Source organism: Vanacampus margaritifer, chromosome 1 (genome assembly GCF_051991255.1).
Source record: "Vanacampus margaritifer isolate UIUO_Vmar chromosome 1, RoL_Vmar_1.0, whole genome shotgun sequence".
Classification (NCBI taxonomy): Eukaryota; Metazoa; Chordata; class Actinopteri; order Syngnathiformes; family Syngnathidae; genus Vanacampus; species Vanacampus margaritifer.
In genome coordinates, this window is record NC_135432.1 from 16,548,688 (window position 1) to 16,575,723 (window position 27,036).

The window sequence follows — 27,036 nt, forward strand, 5'->3', positions numbered from 1 at the left end:
TATGTTCTATGGATTATTTTGTATTGGATAAGTTGTAAATTTGTGTGTTTTGTCATTTTAAATGCATTTTCACAAACTTGAATCCAAAAGTCAGATTCCGGAGCTATAGACAAGTCTGTCTCCCATTTTAAGATGGGTAAAGACATTTTATCCGTATATGAAAGTAACTTATATATTTTTGAAAGTTTTTTTGTTGTTGTCGGAGAAAGCTTGGTAATATCTTTAGCTAAGCCAGGCGGTTGGAGCGTACCCTGAAGTGTTGGAATTTGTTTCTTTATCATATTTTTAACTGTGTGAATCATTTAAAGAATTGTTTGCCCTTATACAAAGTAATTGCAGCCTACTATAGGTATATTTCTGCAAATAATATCATGGCAAGATATGTGGAGTAAAAAAACAGAAGGCTGCAAAATATACAGACAACTTAAATAACTTTGCAACACGGAAGAAGAACCCCATTAGCGAGTTTATTAGGAAAACGCATGATAAAGAGGCATGGAGGGCCATGATCACTGATGTCTGTAGCAGACCTGGCACATGAAGAAGAAATATACGCATATAACAGGGTTAAGTCAAGACAAATACAATACAAGTACACAGATCCTTCGTTCATTCAGCGGTAGACAGCATTTCTGCACCATTTTAAAAGTCAATCCATAAATGAGTTCATATCAGGCCTCATTAATCACGGCTATTCTCACCGGCACACCTGTGCCTCTTAGCGTTGACATTACTTGAATATATTTGACCACAAACGGAGCAGGCAAAAGGCTTCTCTCCAGTGTGTGTTATTGTGTGCCTTTTTAATTTTCGCCTGTCAGAGAAACTTTGACCACAAACCGAGCAAGCAAAAGGCTTCTCTCCAGTGTGGGTTCTTGTGTGTATTTTTAAGTTTCTTCTTTCAGTAAAACATTGACCACAAACCAAGCAAGCAAAAGGCTTCTCTCCAGTATGTGTTCTTGTGTGATTTTTTAAAGTTATTCTTTGAGTAAAACTTTGACCACAAACCGAGCAAACAAAAGGCTTCTCTCCAGTGTGGGTTCTTGTGTGCCTTTTTAAGTTTATTTTTTGAGAAAAACTTTGACCACAAACCGAGCAAGCAAAAGGCTTCTCTCCAGTGTGGGTTCTTGTGTGCCCTTTTAAGAGTTCTTTGCGATTAAAACATTGACCACAAACCGAGCAGGCAAAAGGCATCTCTCCAGTGTGGGTTCTTGTGTGTATTTTTAAGTTTCTTCTTTCAGTAAAACATTGACCACAAACCGAGCAAGCAAAAGGCTTCTCTCCAGTATGTGTTCTTGTGTGATTTTTTAAAGTTATACTTTGAGTAAAACGTTGACCACAAACCGAGCAAACAAAAGGCTTCTCTCCAGTGTGGATTATTGTGTGTATTTTTAAGTTTCTTCTATCAATAAAACATTGACCACAAACCGAGCAAGCAAAAGGCTTCTCTCCAGTGTGGGTTCTTGTGTGCCTTTTTAAGTTTATTTTTTGAAAAAAACTTTGACCACAAACCGAGCAAGCAAAAGGCTTCTCTCCAGTGTGGATTATTGTGTGTATTTTTAAGTTTCTTCTATCAGTAAAACATTGACCACAAACCGAGCAAGCAAAAGGCTTCTCTCCAGTATGTGTTCTTGTGTGTTTGCTTAAGCTGCCCTTGCAGGCAAACTTTTTACCACAAACGGAGCAGGCAAAAGGCTTCTCTCCAGTGTGGGTTCTTGTGTGTTGGCTTAAGCTGCGCCTGCAGGCAAACTTTTTACCACAAACGGAGCAGGCAAAAGGCTTCTCTCCAGTGTGGGTTCTTGTGTGAGTTTTTAAAGTTGTTATTTGAGTAAAACATTGACCACAAACCGAGCAAGCAAAAGGCTTCTCTCCAGTGTGTGTTCTTGTGTGATTTTTTAAAGTTATTATTTGAGTAAAACATTGACCACAAACCGAGCAAGCAAAAGGCTTCTGTCCAGTGTGGGTTCTTGTGTGTTGGCTTAAGTTTCCCTTTTGAGCAAACTTTTGACCACAAACTGAGCAAGCAAAAGGCTTCTCTCCAGTGTGGGTTCTTGTGTGATTTTTTAAAGTTGTTCTGTGAGCAAAACTTTGACCACAAACTGAGCAAGCAAAAGGCTTCTCTCCGGTGTGGGTTCTTGTGTGCACTTTTAAGAGTTCTTTGCGATTAAAACATTGACCACAAACCGAGCAGGCAAAAGAATTCTCTCCAGTGTGGGTTCTTGTGTGCAATTTTAAGCTTGTTTTGTAAGAGAAACGTCGGCCACAAACTGAGCAGGGAAAAGGTTTTTCACCAGTGTGGCTAATCATATGTCTTCTCAAATGAAAGTTGCTGCCAAATGATTTTTTACATAGAGAACATTCCCAACGTTTGCTGCCAGTTTTACATGTCACGTCACCGTCAGACTGCTCGTCTTCAGTGTGAGAAGAGTGTGACGCGTCTTCAGCATCTGACATTAGAGCTAACCGGCTGTCTGCTTGTGATCCTCCACGGTGGTCCTCATCATCTTCTGTTGTTATCAGTTGTCTTGAGCTGCTGCTTGAAGGCTCCGCCCCTTTGTTGTTTTCATATAGACATTCATCTTTAGTCTTCAAATGGACATCAGTCCCGGGCAACTCTGTGAACTCCTCTTTAATGCATAGTGGCAGCTGCTCCTCTTTATTTATGTTGGGAGGGTGTGGCTGCTCCTCTTCTTTAACCTGGAGAGGCTCCAGGTTGTCCTCCTCTCTCACCCCAGGGAAGTCTAACTCCTGCCGCTCAGAACAAAGATATATTTCACAGACGTCTGCGGGACACAAGAGACACAAGGTTTGGTAAATTCACTTTATTGTGGGGTGATGTATTTTATATTTAAGATTATCACCTGGGCCACGTGAGCGCAATAACAACAAAGCCGGGAAAACGTACGTGTGTATAGTGTATAGTGTATAGAAACAACAGATTTGCCTCAGCATGTGTTAAAAAAAATAAAAAATAAAAATTGCAATTGCTTAGTGCTGTGTACAAGTGACATAGCGATGTGAAAATGGAAAAAGCAGTTCTGAGAAATTCAATTAAGATCTGAGTAATGTACCAAAGCGACAGACAAAAACTGTAAACGCAAGGTAACACAGTGGCCAGATGAAGATTCCTCTCAAAATAAATAAATACATATTGTTGAAAACTATTGATTAAGCAAGCGACAAACCTGCTCTGTTCAACACAACACGAGGCTGCTTGCGCACAGCGTCCAGCAGCTGACGTTGTCGCTCGTTCTCCTCCTGTGCTCCACAAAGCTCTTTTTCGCACGTCACGTTCGTTGCAGCACACATTTTCACGATATCGGCGATACTTTGCTCACACTTGGCGTCTGCTGAGCCAATTAGTCGCTAACAAAACGCGTCTCCTTTTTTTGTGGTGGCTAGCAAGCTAAGCTAAGCTAAACCAGGCCGAGAGATGTCGACGAGCACTGTCTGATACGAATGTAAGCAGACACGAAATGTAGTAATTATTTTAGACTTCTCTAAAGTAGCCACGCACGCACAGTGTCGATGTTTAAGTCCATTCAGTCCGAAATCAAGAAGGATCATACAGCGAAGCGCGTAAGCGTGCGTGTCGACGCCAAAGCGGGCTGGAACGGAGTATCATCGTCACGTGGAACATACGGCAACTCCAGCTGGACAAATCTCATGGCCGGGGAAAACCATGATGTAATAATAAACAAAAATAGCACGCTGAACGATATATTTACCAGGAGAACAAAAGGGACACATTAAAACTGCATTTGGACGAAAAAGAAACACGTGTAGGATGTGTGCCATTTGCAATCAACACACAAGAGAACTGGTGTTGATTGTGCCACTGTTTGATGCCCTGCAAACAGCACCGAGGCATTTCTGTAGTGATGCGCGCTGAATGCCAACACGCCCGCCGAATGTTGCCCAAAAAATAAATAAAAATACTGGCCTGAACATATGACTGTATAGCCGATAGCCCACACATGCCCGTCCGCGCAAGACGTTGAAGCCTGAGGTCGGCGACTTCGCTCTTCCCATATCACAAGCAGCTATTCAAAAAGGGAAAACGTTTTTAACCAAATATTGAATAACAAGCACAATATGATACAATCGCTGTAACCGATGGAATTATTCATTAATGTATGAAAAAGAAAGTGCCATTATTGGCACTTGTTAAATGATGATATAATTTGTCATCATTTGCGTGTCCAAAAAATTGGAGATTAGACTTCTTTGCGAGAAAGGCTCCTTGCAAGGATGATTTATCACAGAGATCTCTGGTCACACATATTGAATATCACGTAATAATTGTGCCAATCCAAAGAGTGCGTGTGCCAACTCCCTTGAGAGAGAGAGCTCTTTATACACCCCAGTCTGTAGAAAAACGCCTTTTTCTCCTCCCATGAATAAGAAAAACGATTGCTTCTCACAATATTACAAAACAGAAGAAAAACAGAGAAGAAAAGAGAATCTCAGTACACAGTTTGCACCTGTCTTCATCTTTTTAGACACAACATATTCTTCAGTGTACCAGTTCGTACTTTTTTCCCAATACAAAATCTCTGTCAACAGATTTAACTTGACAGCTCCTGATGGTAGTAATGGGAACTGTGTGTGAGTGTGTTCTCTCTCACAAACAGTTCAACATTATTTCACCTGCTCTACACATCCATAAAACATTTCAACATGGTTAAAATATGAAATAAAGAATTAAAAATGTTAATAATGTCAACACACTCCACAGCAAAGCAGCAGGAAGCGACGAAATGTCTAACAGGATTGTGCTGGATGGCAAAGGTCAGGCAAACACGATGGTATTATGGCTATGCCCAAATGCAATAATGTGAGTAAAAGCAGTCAAATAGTGACATTCTAAAGTAGCAGAACTGTGTGGGGGAAAACTAGCAGGTTTGGAACGTGACGCGTGGAATCTGCGAGAACGCGGCACATTTATGAGGGGGGAGAAACAGAAACCTGGGCGGGAAAGAAATATATGCAGCGCCAATGCTTTTCTGTCGGGCTTCCAAATAAGGAGATGGTAATTGCGCTAGCAGAGACCAACCACATCAAAATAAGCAGTCACACTTTGAAGTGTTGGCTACTGCAGGCGATAAAAAGGCCGACACACAGAGGGAAAAAATCCAGAATTAAATTAGCGGGAATAGACATGCATAGGCATGTCTATTCCCGAACTATGTGTCAGTAAGGTGGGGCTTTAGGACCCAGATGCGGGAAGGCAGAGCAAGGAGGCCGAGGTGTAGTCCAAGAAAAAAGGTTTTAATTTCTAATCAAAAAAGCTATCTTCAAAGTACAAAATAAATTGAACTAACAAAACATGAATCTAAACATGGCTAAACAATTTAGGCAAATCTAACAGCATGACATGGTTCCTGACAAGGCAAAAAAGGACAGCGTGACGTGGAGAAAGACTTACAACAACAGCAACAATGAACCGACACAGACAGGGGGGAGACACCTGACTAAATACACCAACACTAATGACATAACAAGACACACCTGGCTGAGGGCACTGATTGGATGACACATGAGGGTAATGGGGACACAGGTGGAAACAATCAGGAGTCAACTTTCAAACTAAAACAGGAAATGACAAGACAAGGGGAACACACAAGGAAAACAGAAGCTAAACGTGACAGGAACTAAACATGACTAGAAATAAACATGACAGAACCCCTCCGTCGAGGGACGGCTTCCAGACGTCCCTTTTAAAAAGTTCAAAAACAGGGCGGGCGGAGGGGGCGCGGAGGCGGGAACCTGGCACATCCCTCAGGACTAGTCCGGGGGACGTCCCGGACGCCAGACGATGGGAGCCCGGCGGTGCCGATCTGGAGGGCGCCCCGGACGCCACACCGGAACAGGACGGCCGTGGGATGAACATCTCCTGTCCACCCCCATGGGCCTGACGCCGCAATGGAAGAGGCGAAGAGACCCAGCACGAGAGCGGCCGAAGCCAGGAGGCCCGAGGCTGCAGTGGCGAGGACGCCCGGGGTCCTGAGGCTGCCGTGGAGGCGGCCGACGAGGCGCGAGGACTTGAGGCCGCCGTGTAGGCGGCCGACGAGACGCGAGGACCTGAGGCCGCCGTGGAGGCGGCCGACGAGGCGCGAGGACCTGAGGCTGACGAGGCAGACGAGGCGCGGGAACCGGGAGGTGCCGCGGAGCCGGCGCGGGAACCTGAGGCTGCCGACGAGGCGCGGGGACCGGGAGCTGCCGCGGAGCCGGCGCGGGGACCGGGAGCTGCCGCGGAGCCGGCACGGAGTCCTGGAGCTGCCGCGGAGCCGGCACGGGGACCGGGGGCTGCCGCGGAGCCGGCACGGGAACCGAGGGCTGCCGCGGAGCCGGCACGGGAACCGGGGGCTGCCGCGGAGCCGGCACGGGAACCGGGGGCTGCCGCGGAGCCGGGACGGGAACCTGGGGCTGCCGCGGAGCCGGGACGGGAACCTGGGGCTACCGCGGAGCCGGGACGGGAACCTGGGGCTGCCGCGGAGCCGGTACTGGCACCGGGAGCTGATCCGGAATCCTGGGGCTGCCGCGGAGTCGGTACAGGAACATGGAGCTGACGCGGAGCCGGCACGGGAACTTGGGGTTGACGCGGAGCCGGTACTGGGACCGGGAGCTGCTGTGGAGCTGATCCGGAATCCTGGGGCTGCCGCGGAGCCGGCACGGAATCCTGGGGCTGCCGCGGAGCCGGCACGGGAACCTGGGGCTGCCGCGGAGCCGGGACGGGAACTTGGGGCTGCCGCGGAGCCGGCACTGGGACCGGGAGCTGCCGCGGAGCTGATCTGGAATCCTGGAGCTGCCGCGGAGCTGACCCGGAATCCTGGGGATGCCGCGGATTCGGCATGGAATCCTGGGGCTGCCGCGGAGTCGGCACGGAGTCCTGGGGCTGCCGCGGAGTCGGCACGGAGTCCTGGGGCTGCGGCGGCAGACGTGGCTCGGAGACCATAGGCTGCGACGGCAGACGTGGCTCGGAGCCCTGAGGCTGCGACGGCAGACGTGGCTCGGAGCCCTGAGGCTCCGACGGCAGACGTGGCTCGGAGACCTGAGGCTCCGACGGCCGACGTGGCTCGGAGACCTGAGGCTCCGACGGCCGACGTGGCTCGGAGACCTGGGACATCGGCTGACGTGGTTCGGGGACCTGGGACCTCGGCTGACGTGGTTCGGGGACTTGGGACCTCGGCTGACGTGGTTCGTGGACTTGGGACTTCGGCTGACGTGGTTCGGGGACTTTGGACTTCGGCTGACGTGGTTCGGGGACTTTGGACTTTGGCTGACGTGGTTCGGGGACTTTGGACTTCGGCTGACGTGGTTCAGGGACTTGGGACTTCCGCGGAACCGGCACGGAGTCCTGGGGCTGCCGCGGAGCCGGCACGGAGTCCGGGAGCTGCCGCGGAGCCGGCACGGGGACCGGGCGCTGCCGCGGAGCCGGCACGGAGTCCGGGAGCTGCCGCGGAGCCGGCACGGGAACCGGGGGCTGCCGCGGAGCCGGCACGGAGTCCTGGGCCTGCCGCGGAGCCGGCACGGGAACCCGGGCCTGCCGCAGCCGACGTGGCTCGGAGACCTGGGGCTCCGACGGCCGACCTGGCTCGGAGACCTGGGGCTCCGACGGCCGACGTGGCTCGGAGACCTGGGGCTCCGACGGCCGACGTGGCTCGGAGACCTGGGGCTCCGACGGCAGACGTGGCTCGGAGACCTGGGGCTCCGACGGCCGACGTGGCTCGGAGACCTGAGGCTCCGACGGCCGATGTGGCTCGGAGACCTGAGGCTTCGACGGGCGTGGTTTGGGGACTTGGGCCCTCGGCCGACGAGGTTCGGAGACTTGAAGGTACGGCAGGCGTGGCTCGGGGACTTGAAGCTGCGGAGCTGGAGCCTCATCAGCCTGCCACCATGGGGAGTGAGGAGCAATAGGGAGACTAGAACCCGAGGATACCGAGAGTGAAGGAACGTGACGAAAACTAACGGGAGTGGGTACGGAACCAGGTGAAGGGGGAACTATGTCTTGACGTGGCGGTAACGGGGGGCTATGAGGTGCACACGATGGGGACCGGAGTGGTGAACACGGCGGAGACCCAGGTGAGGAGGGGTGACATGACCCGGTGTCAAAATAATCCGTAAACGAAAACAGGAAATGACAAGACAAGGGGAACACACAAGGAAAACAGAAGCTAAACGTGACAGGAACTAAACATGACTAGAAATAAACATGACACTATGTAGTACACATAAGAACATTTAGTCATTTATTGCATACGTAGCTAAATAGAATAGTAAAATCTGCTGTTGCCGGACATTTACCCAAAGTATTCTAGCTTCTGATTGGTTAGCGTTAGTCAGCTCTGACTTCCTCTTCTACTTCAGATGCTCCCATGGTTTCATCCTGAGTGACAGTGGTTGCTGGGACTGTTTATGTATTTGTGTCGGGTATCACGCAAAAGCAGTGTAGTTTTTTTTTTTTTTACATGGCAAGGGCCCATATTTGGACATTTATGATTTAGACAAAAAGGCCGCCACATGCTTTATTGTATAGCAGCCAATCAGCAAAGAAAGTCGAGTAGTAGCAGTGTCTTTAACAGTGTTCAGGAAACATATTTACAACATTTCATAAGTCTCCTCCCTCCATCAGTCGGAAAGACCAAATTCATGTGTCAATGATTTTGGTTAGCAACTTAAATCAAGTGGGCTCAGCAGGTAACGCCTTCATGTACGATAGCATCTATAAAGTGAAATCAATACAGTTAAAAGTAGTGCTGTCAAAGTTAAAGCGTTAACTACTTAATTCATCACAAAACATTATCGCATGAATCATGTATTAACGCAGATTAATCACTATGTTATTATTTTTTTCATTTTAAATAATGCATGTAATTAACTGATTAGAAAAAGAGGCGCATGAGCGTGTGCTGGTTGGTTTTGGTACAATTATACATGGGTTTCCGTGGGTTAACTAATTTCCACGTGGCATTGTTTCTTAGTTTTTTAAAAATTGTATTATCAACCACTGTAACGCACATTGCTGGCACCCACAGGACTAAACTGGGACAACAGAAAATAAATGTATTCTTCCAAAATAAATGACTGAACTGTCTTTTAAATGATTATTATACTTATCCTACCTGAAGTATAATCTGTACATTTGTAAATAAACCAATTTTCTAAGTAGGCTTTGTTTATATACATATATATATATATATATATATATATATATATATATATATATATATATATATGTATATATATATTTTTTAATTTAATTTATTTTTTGGATCAGGAAACCAGATTGTCCATCTTTACTTGTGTTCCACCATCAAACTGTTCCTTTCTCTCATAAAATGTTATATATTATATATCAGAATATCATATCAGAGTTCGTTCAACACTTTCATTTGAGTTTACCGTATTATTTGAAATTGTAATGTTTTGAAGAACAATGTGGGCTCAACAAATACAATGTCATAAACAACTGGAGCTGTAAGCTTGCTTTCACAGTATTTTCCAGAAATTCAGAACTCTCAAATACAGGCAAGCTTTTACAGAGAAAGAAAGCTCACAATAATAATAATAATAAAGTAAATTACACATTTGAATAGTATTTTCGTGAATGTACTGTTATTGTTGTGCATTATACGAGGGTGACATTACGATCTGTCTCGTGACTGCAGATGAAAAATATCCTTTTGGCTAATTCTGGCATATTTACTGAAATGTTTATTAATATGTACTGTCCCTGATACAAAAAAAAATCAAATCAATACAGTAATAAAATCAGTAAAAATAGATAAACACTTATAAAACAATACAGCGGTAACGGAGTGTCTCTTCTTGTGCCACGTGACGAGGTATTCATACGCCGCTGCACAAACTAGTTCCTGAGTACTGTAGTCTGACATCTTACTTCCACGAGACGTCCTAAATCAACAAGGCGTCATTCCGCCCTCCCTCAACACAAGCATGTCAACAAATTGTTAGTTTAAGGTAGCGCACACGAATTCTATATTAATGGCAATGACTGATTGATGACAAAAAAATCTTAGAATAAATACATTTAATTTGAGTAAAATGGTAAAAGAATGATCAAACCTGACACTGATTTATTAAGATGTCAGGGTTTCTCGAGGTGCAACAGTTAACTAATCGATTATCAAACGAATTCACAACTATTTTTGATAATCAATTAACTCATTCACTGCCATGGACGACTATAGACGTAAAAAATTCATTTTAACTATTTCTATTAGTTTATTTTTTTTATACATTTATAACAGATATAAAATGTGTGTTTAATTGTGAGTTAACTAGTGAATTAATGCAATTAATTATGATTACAAATTTTAATCACCTGACGCCCCAAATTTTTAATAATGTTCTCTTCTCAAATTTTTTTTTTATTCATTCATTGCCATTGATGGCTACAGATGTCAAAAAATAATTTGAACTATTAGTTTAACATTGTTTTCCACTTTTGTTAACAAGAGTATGAAAACCTAGATTTGTTTATTGTACATTTGGAACAGCTATAGAATTTGTGATTAATCGTAAGTTAACTAGTGAAGTCATGTGATTAATTACAATAAAAATATTAATCGCCGGTCGCCCCTAATTCTTAATCTTTTTTTTTTTATGAATTCATGGCAGTAAATGAGTTAATTATAATGAGGACTTATTTACTTAAAACTGTCCTGATTTCAGCCTCTCAATAATAAATATTCACTGATGTCTAATAGAACTCCATAAAATCTGACGATGTGTATGTTTAATCAAGTAAGACATTTTCAAATATCTGCTTTTGCTTTGGGAAACTAATAGACCAACCAGTCAATTAATCATGATCAATTTATATTAGTGCATTTTCTCAACTGTCAATTTGAAAATGCCCTTTTATTTTAATAGAGGGATGGAAACAAAACATAAATCACATTTATCGATTCATCAAAAAAATTATCAACAGATTAAACTACTTTTAGATTAATTTTTAGTTGCACCCCTAATGTATATGCAAATACATGTATATTTATAGCCTGTACAGATGCAGTATACGGTAGGCTATGTGTATTTAAAGAATGGGTGTGAGTGAGTGTGTATTGTTAGATATTATTAACATTTTTAATACTTCATTTCATATATTAACCATTGTTATACATTGTTAACATTTTAATTCTTTATATTAACCTTGTCGAAATGTTTTGTGGACGTGGATAGCAGGTGGTGTTGATCTCGGTATAATTTGACCTTAAGCTGGGACATATTATTTGGTCTAGAAGTTCCTTCTCTGTGGGAAAACACATTTGGTCCTTGAGAACAGAATCTGTTTCGAACACGCACCCCTGACTTTGTTTTCGCCATCGCTCACGGAAAAGTACCAAGAGAGTATGCTTTGTCTACAAATGAAAGAGAGGCGGTCGGTTTTAACTATAAGAAGCCATTTTACACGCTTAAAGTCATTTTTGCAAAGGTGTTTTTTCTTACATTAAATCTGTCTTCAAGTTTTGGAACACGCAAAGAGGACAAATAATTTTATTCCTCTTTCAAATTGGTGACCCCGACGTGATCGACGTTTTGCAGCGGGGCGTTCACAGACGAATAGAGCTCCCGGCCACATTAATCATGGTAAGTGGACACTTTATCCACGTTTTAGGAGTTCTGTCTGTTTGAGAACGCTGCGGCTATTAAATTCGTCTTGCAAAATTATATTGAAGATGGAATTTATGTAAGAAAATAGTGTTAAGTTTTGAAGTCGTTTGGTTGGACACGAGGTCCCAGATTTTGGATTTTACCACGGTATTTGAAGTATACACATGTGGTGACGTAGCATTATTTATAAAATGCTGTCACATTGAATTGTACGCGATCGTTTTGTAGTCAGTTTTGAGAAACATTTCTATGTTTTTACAAGACGAGAGATACATGGAGGATTGACATAAGTTCCTTGTATAATAAAAGACGTTGAATTGTACGCAATTGCTTTGTTTTGTAGTCAGTTTTGAGGAACATTTCTATGTTTTTACAAGACGAGAGATACATGGAGGATAGACATAAATTCCTTGTATAATAAAAGCTGAATAGGAAAACGGTTTTGTTCATGCAGACGAGAGGCACTTGGATGATTTGTTCTTAAAGGTCCTTGTGCAAGGAAAACAGTTTTTTATTATTAAAAAACGAGAGGTTCTTGGATAAAATTTCGGGAATACTACGACTGAGACAGCGGAATAGTACTGCCCTGATTGGCATCGTAAAGATCCTTGAACATTTATTTATTCAGCGTTGGTAGTCAGGTTGACAGAAAGCGGAGTTGATACGCCGTTTTGAGATCAATCGCGAGGTCCTTGGATGATTAGATATGAATATTCATGGACAAGTCTGTTCAGCTGAAAGACAACAGAAATATGAATGCGCAGATGAGGATATATTACCAGAGATTGGTACGTAACGTTACGAGGGGTTTCTGCACAATTGAATCGAATAATTGTGAACAGACTATATTAGTCGAGAGACTGCTTCGTGATTGATTAAAAGCAGTATTTATTATTTTGAGGGGAGATCATGATATTTGTTGTGTGTTATTTGTATGTTTGGTATTTGGTAGAATAGTCAGACGTTAAAGGAGCCGCGATGAGATATGTTGTTGACTAATTCTGTTATAAGTGAGACGTCACTTCATTTATAAATGTTAATACGACTTAACTACAATATAATATAATATAATATAATATAATATAATATAATATAATATAATATAATAAGTTATAAAATACGGGAGTCAATAATTAATAGAAATTAAGGACGCTCTTTTTGAACGCGAAACAGAATTGTTTGACCCAAATGAGCTTCCGTTAAGCGAGAAGGGATGACGCTATGAAACAAGTGAGAGCGCATGCGCAGTTGTTAACGGAGTTTTTACCTACGGAACAAGGGCAAGAGATAAAAAAGAATTGCACAACTGGGTTCACGATTGCAGTGGAATAAATCTTTCGGCGCCGTTATAATCTACGGTAAATTAATTTTATTGATGGGGGACGTTGAGGCTTGCGCCGCCGGGCGTTCGACGTGAAGTACGGGTTGTATATGTGGTTTCTTCGAGTGGAACAAAAGCGAGACATAATCGTGTATTTTTGGATAAGATGATGAATAATGCTAGAATACTAGCTTTAGGTATTTTTGTGAAGTTATAACCATTTATATAACTTTAATAAAGTAATAATGATGGGGCTACGGTGTGCTTTTATTCTGAAGGACTAAATGATTTTACCTGATAGAACTTCCGCTAGACGGAACTAAAGTTTCCGGATTAGATATTACCGTTAAATAATGACATAAAATCTATTTAATATCGAACGACGGGACTTGATTATATTGTGGAAAAGGTTAGTTTATTCTAATAAGATATGTCATTTGTTCGTTGGTTTTAATGGAGGCAATTTAACTTTGAATGTGCGTAGATGACGACCGCTCATTAAAAGTGTTATAAATAATATGTAATTTTTATATAGAGGAAAAAGGGGACGTAGCCTTAAAAGTGTATTAAATAATGATTAATGCTGAAATGTTGCTTTGCAAATAAAACAGCTGTATAATACAAATTTACATAATAAAATAAATGAAAATGGTTAATAAACGCTAAACGGGATAAATTAATTAGACGGTAAAATTACTAATAAAATTTCTAACGCTAAAACCGCAAGCGTCTGCGTTAAATAATTGAACGACATTACATAAATTGTTGCCGTAACTGATTTTATAAGCCCCTTATATAAATTTCTTAAGCACTAATGTTGAATACTTAATCTGGCTTCACAAGTGCAAATACGTCATATCTAAAATTATGTTTGATATAAAACGAACGAATATTAATACACAAATAACATAGAGAGGTATAGTGTTAAGATATTGTAAAATTTTGATGCATTTCATACGCTTATTGAACAAAAAACTTTAAGACTGATTGTAGTTGCTATGACTCTGGCTGACCGCCAGGTGTTACCCTTTTATAAATTAATGACGCGAGTCATTTGGAAATTATAGTTGTTGTGACTCATTTTGACCGCCAGGTGTCACCCTTTTCAAATTAAAAATGCCAAGAGCAAATCAACTAATGTGAAAAGGTACTATAATATTTTTATAAAAGAAAGATGTTAATTGTACGATTGTTAATCTGCTTTTGCAGTTTAATAAGAAAATATATATTTAACTTTTTGGATTGTTATTAGATGACATATTTCAGCCATATTTTTCTTATTTTAATAATAATAATAATTAATTAAAAAACGAATAATTTGAATGGCAACTAATGTAGAATGTTTTGTTATAAGTTGATTGTATTTCCCTCATAGTTTTTCTCGTGTGCGAGAACATTATTTAATTTTGAATATCTTTTCAGAATCAGGAGCCACACCCATTAACTCTTTCACTGCCAGACGTTTTCCGAAACGGGTTGTCCCCACTGCCAGCCGATTTAAGCATTTTGAGTGATCTTTCAAGGTCCACAGAAAATGTTGTGTTTGGACTATGAAAACACACATACTACCAAATGAAAGATTGGACTCTCATCTTTCATCAGAAAAAAAAAGTTTGTTTCTAGCTTATTCCGTTCTTCAGTAATCAACAATAGAAAATGGTAACTTTCACCGAAATTCTCTGTTTTGAAACAAAAAGTGGAGAAAAACGGCTTTTTGTGAAACGATGTTATTTCATGCACTTCAGTGAATTGTACACTTCTTTTTGTCCATGAATGATGCCACAAACACCTAAATAGTGCTTTACTTCTATAAAACAGTACCACCAACAATGAAAAAGTCTTTTTTTATAACAAAAAAAACAGTTTATTTACATAGAAAACTAACAATTTGACAAACTATTTACAAAGGTGTACAACAGTGCATGTGTGATTATTTACAATTGTGTGGATGTTTGAACTACATAAATTTCACTTTTGTGTGGTAAACAGTGTAACACTCGCCTGCGTGCAAGGGGACACTGCAAGATTTGCACCACAGCTTTGTCTCACTGCGAATGCCCCTTCGCATGCAGACCCGACACCTTCTTGCTGGCTTTTTTTTCCGGGAAGTAGCAGGCATGTGTTCCAGCGTGTGTTTGGCCATGTTACCATCAAGTCGGCTTTCAGGATCAAAATACGGTGACCTGGTACTTTGTCTGGCTTCCTCATGCTCTTCCATCCCAACTTCCTCCTGGTCTTGTGGCAACAGCCACCCTCTCACCACCTGCTGGATGAACTCTAAAAAAGGTTGACTCGTCCCATTTTTTTTTTTGTACAATATGTAAGCATTGAACATGCATATTTGGAACAGATACGAAACAAACTTTTTGTGCCACTTCAATGTTTTCCGTGTGAATGGGTGGTACGAGATGTTTTGATCCATCTTGTCCACTCCATTCATCTTGGAATTGTAGTCCACAACACAAATTGGTTTTTCGAAAGGCACTTTTTTTTTTTGTGCCTTCCGCCACACCTCCACTGTCCGCATTTCATCTTTGTGAAACGTTGTCACCATCCTCAACAAACGTTTGTCCTGCCATGCCACAATTAAAACATTTGTGTTGTGCCTTACCAGTTTCCCCCCCACCCCAAGGCCAGTGTTGGTTAGGCACGTTATCTCACTGGGTTCACCCCTGTTCTTCCTCAGCGTTCCACAAACATTGGTGCGCGCTGCCAGGAGACGTTCACACAAAGCAATAGAGTTATAAAAATTGTCCATGAATAGTGTGTACCCATTTCCTGGCAGACGATCCAGTAAGTTGAACACTGTATCGGGGAGAGAACAACTAATGCCAACATAAGGTTGCATATTGAAACAATAGCCGGTTTGGGAGTCACACAAAATATATGATTTGATCCCATATTTGACCGGCTTTTGGGGGTTGTACACTTTGAACGAAAGACGTCCCTGGAAACTCATCATTCCCTCATCAATACAAATATTCTTGCCCGGTTGAAACAGTTCCTTGAACTTGTTTACAACGTGATTGAACACAGGACGAATTTTAAATAGTTTGTCGTCTGAACTGTGTGCCGTCTCGTTGTCGTTGAAGTGCAGGAAACTCCAGATGAGCTGGAAGCGGTTTCGAGGCATTGCGCGACTGAAGAATGGTGTCGTCTCTATTTCGTCCTGAGTCCAATACATTTCGATACTGGGCTTGTTTATATACCCAGTAAGGAATTGGAGTGCAAAAAATGTTTTGAGCTCAGACACAGACACTGGCTTCCAAGCACGACTCCTGCAGTGTGGCAGACTTTCAGCCCGTTTTTGCATTGACTGACGTGCAAATAAGTTTGTCTGATCAGCAATGTGCTGCAGAAGTTCGTCTGTGATGAAGAGCTGCAGGAAGTCAACTGGCCGGGTTGAATTCAGCTCTGCTGCGGCACCTCTTGGTCCTGGCTCCACAGTGAAGGGGAAGGAGTTTGGCTGCCAGCCTGCTTCATGCCAGCCAGATTTTTGGGGATCTGCAAATATACATTTCAATATCATATAATATTCATTTTAGATCAGTGTGATGCAATATATATATATATATAAATATATATATTTACGTTTTTTCTTGGATCCACTGGTTGATGGACCTTTATTCTGCTCACTCCGAGGAGCGTCACTCTGAGCTGCAGCTGAAAGAAATATATACAATTACAATAATATCGAAAGAGCGTTTTCTTTTGTTGTTGCGGTGTATTGAAAACACTTTTTTTATACCTCTCTTTGTCGTCTTTGCAGTGGGACGTCGCTGTGAGCACGATCCACGATCTATGAATGCACATTCACGTTACACGAGGTGCTAGCAGCGTGCTAGAAAAGTATCTCATAGCAAGTTTGTGCTTACCTTCGACGTCTTCTGCGGATGAAATACTGTCCGAATCACTTTCTCCGTGGTCAGACTGTACCCACTCCTCCGAAGAATATCCATCGGACTCAGGATACTCTTCGTCGTCGTCCGATTGAACGTCCTCGTGCGGAGAAGTGCTCGGTCGTGCACCACGTTTTCCGGCGCTAGCACCGCTAGCCTCCGAGGCCTTAACACGCGGTCGAAGCTGCCGCCGCGTCAACGCTGCAACTTCGGCATCAACCTCATTGTCGCCATCATCATCACCTTCGTCGGATTGAACGTCCTCGCGTGCAGAAGTGCTCGGTCGTGCACGACGTTTTCCGGCGCTAGCACCGCTAGCCTCTGAGGCCTGAGGACGTGAACGAAGCTGCCGCCGCGTCAACGCTGCAGCTTCGGCGTCAACCTCCTTATCACCATCATCATCGCGGTCATCATAATGGTGCACTTTAGCACTGGTTGATGCGTCTCCTTTTCCAAAAAATCGATCAAGCGTGGTCTGCTTCTTACCGTCGGTCGCCATTTTTCGTCTCTTCTCAACTCTCGCCTACTCCTCGACGCTCTAGCCCCGCCTGGCCTTTTATACTACTGACGCCCCACCCGATCTTGTCAAAAGAGAGTCATCGCTGCCCTCTAGGGGCCAAAAATAGTCCTTAGGCACAACAGACAGACTTGAAACTTTGACCAGACATGCGGGAGGGTTTCCTCTACCCGTTTCAAAAAAAAAAAAAAAAATCATTGGATGACGTCTTTTGACGTCATTGGCAGTGAAGCGTAGGTTTTTACTTGACGTCTTTAAACGTCAGTGGCAGTGAAAGAGTTAAAGAGAGAATTCCAATTCCCAACAAATGCCATATTCCGGTCCGGGGGGTGAAGTAATATATTATAATTTAAAAAAGGGGCTTTTCCCATGTTTATAAGTAGAAGAATAATTTTAATCTCTCCTGAATATATTTAACCTTTGAATTCGACATTTGAAGTCCCATTTCAGAATTTGGAGCATGCCTTGCGAGTCCTGGAAGACTGGACAGACCATTCCATTCCATGGGGGAGCCATCTGGGAGGATAACATTTTTGACATAATTTGAGGTGCTATGTAATTAAAAATAATTTCTACCTTGATGTTTGACCAAAGGCTGACTAGGCGGGCTGCGGCCTTCATTGAGAAATATTAATTAAAAACTACACACTGGTTAATTGACTCTGTATTATATTCGTAAATTTTTAGAGCAAAGCTATCCTTTCTTATCTTAAGTATTACTTATGAAGGTATGCAAAACATATTAAATTAAATATTGTAAACCATAACAAATATTGAAATATAATTAGCAATTATTTAATTATAAACTTTTATTGTTTTAATATTTTAATATTTTTTATTTTTTTTTAAATAAAAAAAAATTGAAATTTTTAATTTTTTTGAAATAAAGGAGGATTTTGTTTTTTTTTTGACTATTTACTGACATGTTATAACCTAAATACTGTTGGGGCAGATTTTAATGTTTTCAGTCGAGTGAGGGTCATTTGTCTGGGTCATTATTTCAAAACAAGGTCAACTGGACCGATACAAGCGGGACACAGATGTCATTAAAACAAAACCCCCACCAACAAAGAAACCGCAAATGCTACCACCAGCAGAGGGACTTGGTGCGGCCATCCCCTGATCAGCACTCCACCTGCTGTGCCTGCCACCAACTGATGGACAGCAGAGGTTCCTGGCGCCACCTGGTGGAAAGTTTCCACAATGACTGCACCCTGAACTCACATGCAAAAGTCTTAAATGAAAAACTGCTTCAATGCACACAATGCACAAACTTCCTTAATGCATTCCTGCATCCCGAACTGTCCTGTGAAAAACTGCTCCACTACGCTGGTGACTCAGCCCCCACCAACAATGTTTCCTTGAGTTAGTGATACCAGACCATATGATGTGATACTGACTGTTTACACTGCACTCTATATTTTTGACAGATACAGGGATGTGATTTGACCAAAGTGAAATTATCTGAAAATTTAGCCGGGGGTCTGGGGGCCGCTGGCACCCAGCTAGGTCCAAAGCCCCCCGGAGCTCATGGGTTTTCCGTGTTTTTAAGTACTTTCAATGCACTCACATGACAAAGAAATAGACAAAACAACAGCATAAATTTTCAATGTATATTGAACTATCCCATATAAAATGGCAGTTTTAGTCAACTCAAAATCAGTCACATTCAAAAACATTGGACTGCCTTTGCTTTTAAAAACTATCACTGAGAATATCATCATATCTAACTAATGTGATTACTAAGTTAACACATAAATAATGTTGAAGAGTTCAAATTTCATGAACAAATAATTGTATCATGACCAAATGAAAAGTAACTCATATTAGAGCATACCACAAATGTCTTTGTTATAGCAGAAGATGTTATCTGTCGGAGTCATGTGCATACACAATGAACTACTAAAAAAAAAAAAAAATTGGAATTTTTTTTTTTTGGGGGGGAGATAAAAAAAAGCGGAATTCCGCGAATTAGCGGAAAAATCACATCCCTGCAGATATAAGGTGATAACATTTACAGTAAAACATTTCGTAAATATAACGAACTGATTGACAACACTCTATACACACAGATTTATTATATTTTAAAACTTTTGATGTTTATTTTGATTTGATCTGATTTGTTTATCTCTGTCTATTTTAAAACAGTCAGCTTTTTGGACAAACATCAACAAAAGGGGGACTAGCAAGCTTAATGGTAAAATATTAAAATCAAGGGCAACTTTATGTATTAATAATAATTGATGGATTGGCTGAAAACTGAGATTCTTTGTAAAAATTCATTGGCTTAAGCTACAATATTTTTATAGTACAAAAGATAATACAAGTAAATTTCGTGTGGTTTCAGAAATTAAAAACAGCTAATGTGAATAAAGATAAGATAAAATTTATTTCAATCTTAATTATTATATTTTACGCTTATTGAATTTAGTCTTTTAATATTTTCCAAATTTTCTTTTGAAATTTGAATAGTTGCTTGGGGCGCATTGTTGAATTTACTGGTTAAATTAAAAAAATTTCCCCTCTTTTTAAACAAAAAAGCAAGCAAAATTTATTTACTGCAGAACTTGTATATTATTAGAGTCTGAAAAATTTTCTAAGTCGATTTTTTTCAGATGGGGGAATTATTGGTCGGTCTGGGTATATCATCGCGAAGGACACAAACAGTCCATGTTGAATTAAATAAATATAAAATTAAAAGTTAATCTTAATGTGATAATTATAGCTAGTCCGTGAGAATGAATTTTACAGGAGGACAATTGGGGATTTCCTTGACCATGGAGAAGGAGTAAGTTTTGGCAGAGACGGCGAAAATAAGGTGAATATGTTCCATTTCTATTTTTCCCTGGGGCCCTGGGGTTAGATGTTATTTTTTGATTTTATTTGTTGGCGAAAGTTGCATTTATTTAATGGCTGGAAGCACATTCATGCCATATCTATAACAGTAAATATTATAATAAAACATTTCAATAATCATATTCTGTAAACAAAATTGGCCTCGTCAGATTTGAATTGGCTAAGATTTTCATTTTTACATTAATGAATGTGCTTAGGTCATTAAAGTCAGCCAAAGGCTGGATCCTAATTGAATGTCACAACAAACAGAATTTTTCCCCACAGGACAGGCCTACAGAACTTTACTAACATTTACTAACTCCAAACTAATAACACTACCAGATGCTCTTTCAAAAAGAAGGGATGTGAATAAATGTTTATTAGTGACTAATGAAAATGTTCTGCACCCAGATGAGGTGAAGAAAAGGTCAATATGGTCCAGTCCACGGGGCACCTGGTTCCACATCTTGCCTATCAGACCGGCCGGGGGTCCGCCTTCTACTCAACCCACACCTTCAGGAGCGTGCCACCAGACGTACCAACTGAGAAACCATTCAACTGCTTCCAGTTTCCACCAGACGAGCTGAGGATTACCCAATGGAGATAGGAGGAGTGTGTCCCTTTTCCGGGGCGTTCCACAAAGAATGAGTCACACCTTGGGAAAACAAACCCCGGTGATCAAACCCTGCATCTCTGGCAGTTGATGTGGGTTCTAAAAGAGCTGAAGGATCCATCCATCCATCCATCCATTTCCTTGACCGCTTGTCCTCACAAGGATTGTGAGGGTACTGGAGCCTATCCCAACTGGCTTCGGGTAGTAGGCGGGGTGCAACCTGAACAGGTTGCCAGCCAATCGCAGAGCTGAAGGACTCTGTTTGAAAAAAACAAACGCAAGAACGAAAACGGAACTGACAAACGTCAACAAAAACTTCCCTAACCCAAACGACAACAAGTCTTCAATCGCGTCTCCAATTGCGTACATAATGACACTCTTTCTCATACTGACTGTCATGCCAATTTTCTATTTTCTGAGATCCCCACCACAATTTTTTAACATAATCACAACACATTGTCTTCATATATGATATGCTTATTTTACTGAAAAAAATCTTTTAATGAATCACATTGTTTTGACATATGACTGACCTCCTCTTTTGCTAAAAATAATGTTTTTTTTTCCTTTTATTCTACTGTTGCACCTGCCAATGCGATGATGCAAATCCTGCTGGAATCTTTGTGTAAAAATGTTTAAATATTTAGTTATTGGGCTTTATTTTAAATAAGCCCAAAGGGCGGACTGTTAGATATTATTAACATTTTTAATACTTCATTTCATATATTAACCATTGTTATACATTGTTAACATTTTAATTCTTTATATTAACCTTGTCGAAATGTTTTGTGGACGTGGATAGCAGGTGGTGTTGATCTCGGTATAATTTGACCTTAAGCTGGGACATATTATTTGGTCTAGAAGTTCCTTCTCTGTGGGAAAACACATTTGGTCCTTGAGAACAGAATCTGTTTCGAACACGCACCCCTGACTTTGTTTTTGCCATCGCTCACGGAAAAGTACCAAGAGAGTATGTTTTGTCTACAAATGAAAGAGAGGCGGTCGGTTTTAACTATAAGAAGCCATTTTACACGCGGAAGAGACACATTCGGCACTCTGAAATTCCACCTGTTATGTGATGTTTGGAGCATGTCACGATGTCCAGAGATCTCTGTTAGATTAAAGTCATTTTTACAAAGGTGTTTTTTCTTACATTAAATCTGTCTTCAAGTTTTGGAACACGCAAAGAGCACAAATAATTTTATTCCTCTTTCAGTATGTAGGCTATATAGTGCAGGTGCTCCACACAGACAGTGCATGTTGTCAACCTGGCAGATGTGCAGTCTAATAGCGTGAAGTAGTGTGAAACTGTCACTGCTGAAGCTTCGAACCCTCTGCCAGCCTGTCCTGTTTCTCCTCAAAACACACGCACACACACGCACACACAAGTTTGTTTTACTGTCTTTGTGGGGCCATCTCATTGACATAATGCATTTCCCAGCCCATCCCCATAACCCCAACCATCAAAAATTATTGCCTACCCCTATTTCTTACCCTAATCTCAACCATAACACAATTCAAACCTTAACTCTAAAACCATGTCTTGACCCTCAAAAAGAGGTCTAAACTTGTGGGGCTCAGCAAAATGGCCCCACATGGACGGGTGGGCCCCACTGTGTAACAAAAACAAGACACACACACAAAGCAGGGGCATAGGGAGGCTAATCGTAGCCCAACCAGTCTTGTGAGTTGTGAATGCAGGATGTTTGGCTCAAATTTAACAAGGTCGATAAAAAAAAAACACAGCACAACAAGGCAGTATTTTTGCGTGAGTATTTATTTCTGTGTCGACAACCCTTCTTGCCATAATGATGAATTAAAAATAAAACTGCTGGTGTAACTTGATGACATTGCAACATGGTTCATTTTAAGTTCATTTGATCCCCCCAAAATAAAAGGATAGTACCTATTCCATTTTGTGTTATCCTTCCTTTTTTGTTTAAGATCCATTGTCAGATGAATTGGTATTACTTCATGTCAGCATTACACGGACTTCAGCGCAAAACTTTCTGCTGCATCATGCAGGTAGTGTTTATTTCTAAACGGGTATCTCTTTATGGGAAGTAGGGATAATGGTGAGCTGCTGTGATTTTAAAAGTCAATCCATAAATGAGTTCATATCAAGCTTCATTAATCACGGCTATTCTCACCAGCACACCTGTGCCTCTTAGCGTTGGCATTACTTGAATATATTTGACCACAAACGGAGCAGGCAAAAGGCTTCTCTCCAGTGTGGGTTCTTGTGTGTATTTTTAAGTTTCTTCTTTCAGTAAAACATTGACCACAAACCGAGCAAGCAAAAGGCTTCTCTCCAGTGTGGGTTCTTGTGTGTTGGCTTAAGTGTCCCTTGTGAGCAAACTTTTGACCACAAACTGAGCAAGCAAAAGGCTTCTCTCCAGTGTGGGTTCTTGTGTGCCCTTTTAAGTTTATTTTTTGAGAAAAACTTTGACCACAAACCGAGCACGCAAAAGGCTTCTCTCCAGTGTGGGTTCTTGTGTGTATTTTTAAGTTTCCTCTATCAGTAAAACATTGACCACAAACAGAGCAAGCAAAAGGCTTCTCTCCAGTGTGGGTTCTTGTGTGTTTGCTTAAGTTTCCCTTACTAGCAAACCTTTGACCACAAACTGAGCAAGCAAAAGGCTTCTCTCCAGTGTGGGTTCTTGTGTGCATTTTTAAGTGTGTTTTTTGAGTAAAACATTGACCACAAACCGAGCAAGCAAAAGGCTTCTCTCCAGTGTGGGTTCTTGTGTGCACTTTTACGAGTTCTTTGCGATTAAAACATTGACCACAAACCGAGCAGGCAAAAGGCATCTCTCCAGTGTGGGTTCTTGTGTGTTGGCTTAAGTTTCCCTCACTAGCAAACTTTTGACCACAAACCGAGCAAGCAAAAGGCTTCTCTCCAGTGTGGGTTCTTGTGTGCACTTTTAAGCTTGTTTTGTAAGAGAAACGTCGGCCACAAACTGCGCAGGGAAAAGGTTTTTCACCAGTGTGGCTAATCATATGTCTTCTCAAATAGAAGTTGCTGCCAAAAGATTTTTTACATAGAGAACATTCCCAACGTTTGCTGCCAGTTTTACATGTCACGTCGCCGTCAGACTGCTCGTCTTCAGTGTGAGAAGAGTGTGGCGCGTCTTCAGCATCTGACATTAGAACTAACCGGCTGTCTGCTTGTGATCCTCCACGGTGGTCCTCTTCATCTTCTGTTGTTATCAGTTGTCTTGAGCTGCTGCTGCTTGAAGGCTCCGCCCCTTTGTTGTTTTCATATAGACATTCATCTTTAGTCTTCAAATGGACATCAATCCCGGGCAACTCTGTGAACTCCTCCACCTGCTCCTCCTCTTTAATGTATAGCGGCAGCTGCTCTTTATTTATGTTGGGAGGGTGTGGCTGCTCCTCTTCTTTAACCTGGAGAGGCTCCAGGTTGTCCTCCTCTTTCACGCCAGGGAAGTCTGACTTCTGCCGCTCAGAACAAAGATATATTCCACAGACGTCTGCGGGACACAAGGTTTGGTAAATTCACTTTATTGTGGGGTTATGTATTTTATATTTAAGATTATCACAAGGGCCACGTGAGCGCAATAATAAAGCAGGGAAAACGTACGCGTGTATACGTGTATAGATGTGTATGTATGTGTGTAGAAACAACAGATTTGCCTCAGCTCGTTTAAAAAAAAATGCAATTGTGCTGTGTACAAGTGACACGGCGATGTGAAAATGGAAAAAGCAGTTCTGAGAAATTCAATTAAGATCTGAGTAATGTACCAAAGCGACAGACAAAAACTGTAAACGGAAGGTAACACAGTGGCCGGATGAAGATTCCTCTCAAAATAAATAAATACATATTGTTGAAAACTATTGATTAAGCAAGCGACAAACCTGCTCTGTTCAACACAACACGAGGCTGCTTGCGCACAGCGTCCAGCAGCTGACGTTGTCGCTCGTTCTCCTCCTGTGCTCCACAAAGCTCTTTTTCGCACGTCACGTTCGTTGCAGCACACATTTTCACGATATCGGCGACACTCTTTGCTCACACTTGGCGTCTGCTGAGCCAATTAGTCGCTAACAAAACGCGTCTCCTTTTTTTGTGGTGGCTAGCAAGCTAAGCTAAGCTAAACCGGGCCGAGAGATGTCGACGAGCACTGTCTGATACGAATGTAAGCAGACACGAAATGTAGTAATTATTTTAGACTTCTCTAAAGTAGCAACGCACGCACAGTGTCGATGTTTAAGTCCATTCAGTCCGAAATCAAGAAGGATCATATAGCGAAACGCGAAAGCGTGCGTTTCTTCGCCAAAGCGGGCTGGAACGGAGTATCATCGTCACGTGGAACATACGGCAACTACAGCTGGACAATTCTCTTGGCCGAGGAAAACCATAATGTAATAATAAACAAAAATATCACGCTGAACGATATATTTCTCAGGAGAACAAAAGGGACACATTAAAACTGCATTTGGACGAAAAAGAAACACGTTTAATACCTTTACAGCGTTGTTTTAAAGCTGTAAAGTCGTGCTCCTTCAAAAAAATTGCTTATCAGCGCAGCGCATCCACGAACATGAACACTAAGACACTAAAATTAAAGCTGTATTCCTGAAGCGAAAACTTGAAGAGTTACAACAGTTTGATGACCTCTAAATATAGCTGTGTGTGTGTGTGTGTGCGTGCGTGCGTGCGTGTGTGTGTAAAGTAGTGGGTTTGAGGACCTGGGAGGACATTCTAGTGCAGAGGTGGGCATCGAGGGCCGGAGTCCTGCAGGTTTTGCATGTTGCCCTTCTTCAACACAGCTGATATATGATCAGCTTATCAGCAAGCTCTGCATAAGCCTGATAACGATCCTGCTGATTGGAATCAGCCTGTGTTGGAAGTGAGAAACCTCTAAAACCTGCAGGACTCCGGCCCTCGAGGACCGAGATTGCCCACCTCTGTTCTAGTGGCTCTGGGACCTGGGGAAAGGAAGGAGTGGCGCCCGTGAGATCCCACATTGATTGCTGCAGGTGCGCATGTGGCCACATAGCCACAGACACGAGGACGCCCAACATATTGCACAGGAGAATCTAGACCCATTCTACACCTGTGGAGTAAGATGCTCGAAGTAGCAGGGAATCCGTCAAGGCGGTAAGCATACTGTCATAAGATTACTACCCGCTGATATCTGTCACATACAATTAGGGCTCCATTTCAGCCTACCTGCGCAACAGCCCGGAAGCAATGTTGCATTTGGGAGGGAGCATTGTCCAAAAGGTATGACCTGTTTACTTAGTTGAATACAATTCTCCTATCAAGACTCTTTTATCTATATTTACCTTTATTATCATTTAAGTTTTATAATAATGGGATAAGCGGTAGAAGATGGATGGATGGATGCATTCAGTTACACAATGCAAGAAACAATGTTTGTCTTTGTAGGAGTGCCCAACCAGGAGCTCTGTGCCACTGTTTATCCCCCTGACCCGTTTTATTTAATTGGCCTTTAACTGATTTCCACCCCTCAGCAAATTGAAACCAGCATCCATATTTAATAAAGGCTTTATAGGGCAAAGTGCAATGTAGAAGTGGCCGGCATCCAGTCTGGCTCTTCCAGTTTAGTGGCTGCCGCGAAGGAATAATATTGTTTGCTGCGTGAATCTGTTAAAGAATTGTTAGCTGTGTGAAAACTGATCTTTGCGCATTGAGATATAACCGACACAGCTAAATTGCTTTACACTGTAGTCCTGTGCCTGGCATTTCAAATCAGCTAAGATAGCAGGGTTGTGTGTCATAAGCAGTCATACTTTGAAGAGTTGGCTACTGCAGGTGATAAAAAGGCCGACACACCGAGGGAAAAAATCCCGAATTAAATTAACGGGAATATACATGTCCCCAAACTATGTAGTACACATAAGAACATTTAGTCATTTATTACATACGTAGCCAAATAGAATAGGAAAATCTGCTGTTGCCGGACATTTACCCAAAGTATTCTAGCTTCTGATTGGTTAGCGTTAGTCAGCTCTGACTTCCTCTTCTACTTCAGATGCTCCCATGGTTTCATCCTGACGTGACAGTGGTTGCTGGGACTGTTTATGTATTTGTTTCAGGTATCACGCAAAACCAGTGTAGTTTTTTTTTTTTTACATGGCAAGGGCTCATATTTGGACGTTTATGATTTAGACAAAATGGCCGCCACATGCTTTATTGTATAGCAGCCAATCAGCAAAGAAAGTCGGA

At 42.0% G+C, this 27,036-nt stretch overlaps 2 protein-coding genes and 2 long non-coding RNA genes across 6 annotated transcripts; 1 reads left to right on the forward strand and 3 right to left on the reverse strand.

The window, feature by feature from the left end:
* Positions 1–452: 452 nt before the first annotated feature.
* On the reverse strand, positions 453–4,037 carry LOC144058870 (uncharacterized). 3 transcript variants are annotated; one of them, XM_077577495.1, is made up of 2 exons: positions 3,944–4,037; positions 453–2,783 (listed from the first exon to the last, which is right to left on the reverse strand). In XM_077577495.1, exon 2 carries the CDS (start codon positions 2,452–2,454, stop codon positions 682–684), a length of 1,773 nt encoding a protein of 590 aa, XP_077433621.1. In that variant the 5' UTR covers positions 2,455–2,783; positions 3,944–4,037; the 3' UTR covers positions 453–681. The 3 variants fall into 3 exon arrangements, with proteins under 3 accessions (XP_077433621.1, XP_077433602.1, XP_077433611.1); XM_077577476.1 differs by lacking the exon at positions 3,944–4,037 and adding an exon at positions 3,186–3,756; XM_077577485.1 differs by lacking the exon at positions 3,944–4,037 and adding an exon at positions 2,862–3,330.
* An 8,883-nt stretch (positions 4,038–12,920) lies between these two features.
* LOC144058925 (uncharacterized) lies at positions 12,921–22,670 on the forward strand. Its single transcript, XR_013295520.1, has 2 exons — positions 12,921–12,998; positions 17,817–22,670. It is a non-coding gene; the product is annotated as an uncharacterized LOC144058925 (long non-coding RNA).
* Positions 14,792–17,556, reverse strand: LOC144058931 (uncharacterized). Its single transcript, XR_013295521.1, has 3 exons — positions 16,710–17,556; positions 16,553–16,624; positions 14,792–16,465 (listed from the first exon to the last, which is right to left on the reverse strand). It is a non-coding gene; the product is annotated as an uncharacterized LOC144058931 (long non-coding RNA).
* Positions 22,585–25,292, reverse strand: LOC144058893 (uncharacterized). The gene is made up of 2 exons (XM_077577531.1): positions 24,702–25,292; positions 22,585–24,316 (listed from the first exon to the last, which is right to left on the reverse strand). The coding sequence occupies exons 1-2, from the start codon at positions 24,823–24,825 to the stop codon at positions 22,956–22,958; spliced, it is 1,485 nt and encodes a 494-aa protein (XP_077433657.1). The 5' UTR covers positions 24,826–25,292; the 3' UTR covers positions 22,585–22,955.
* Between the last annotated feature and the right edge of the window lie 1,744 nt (positions 25,293–27,036).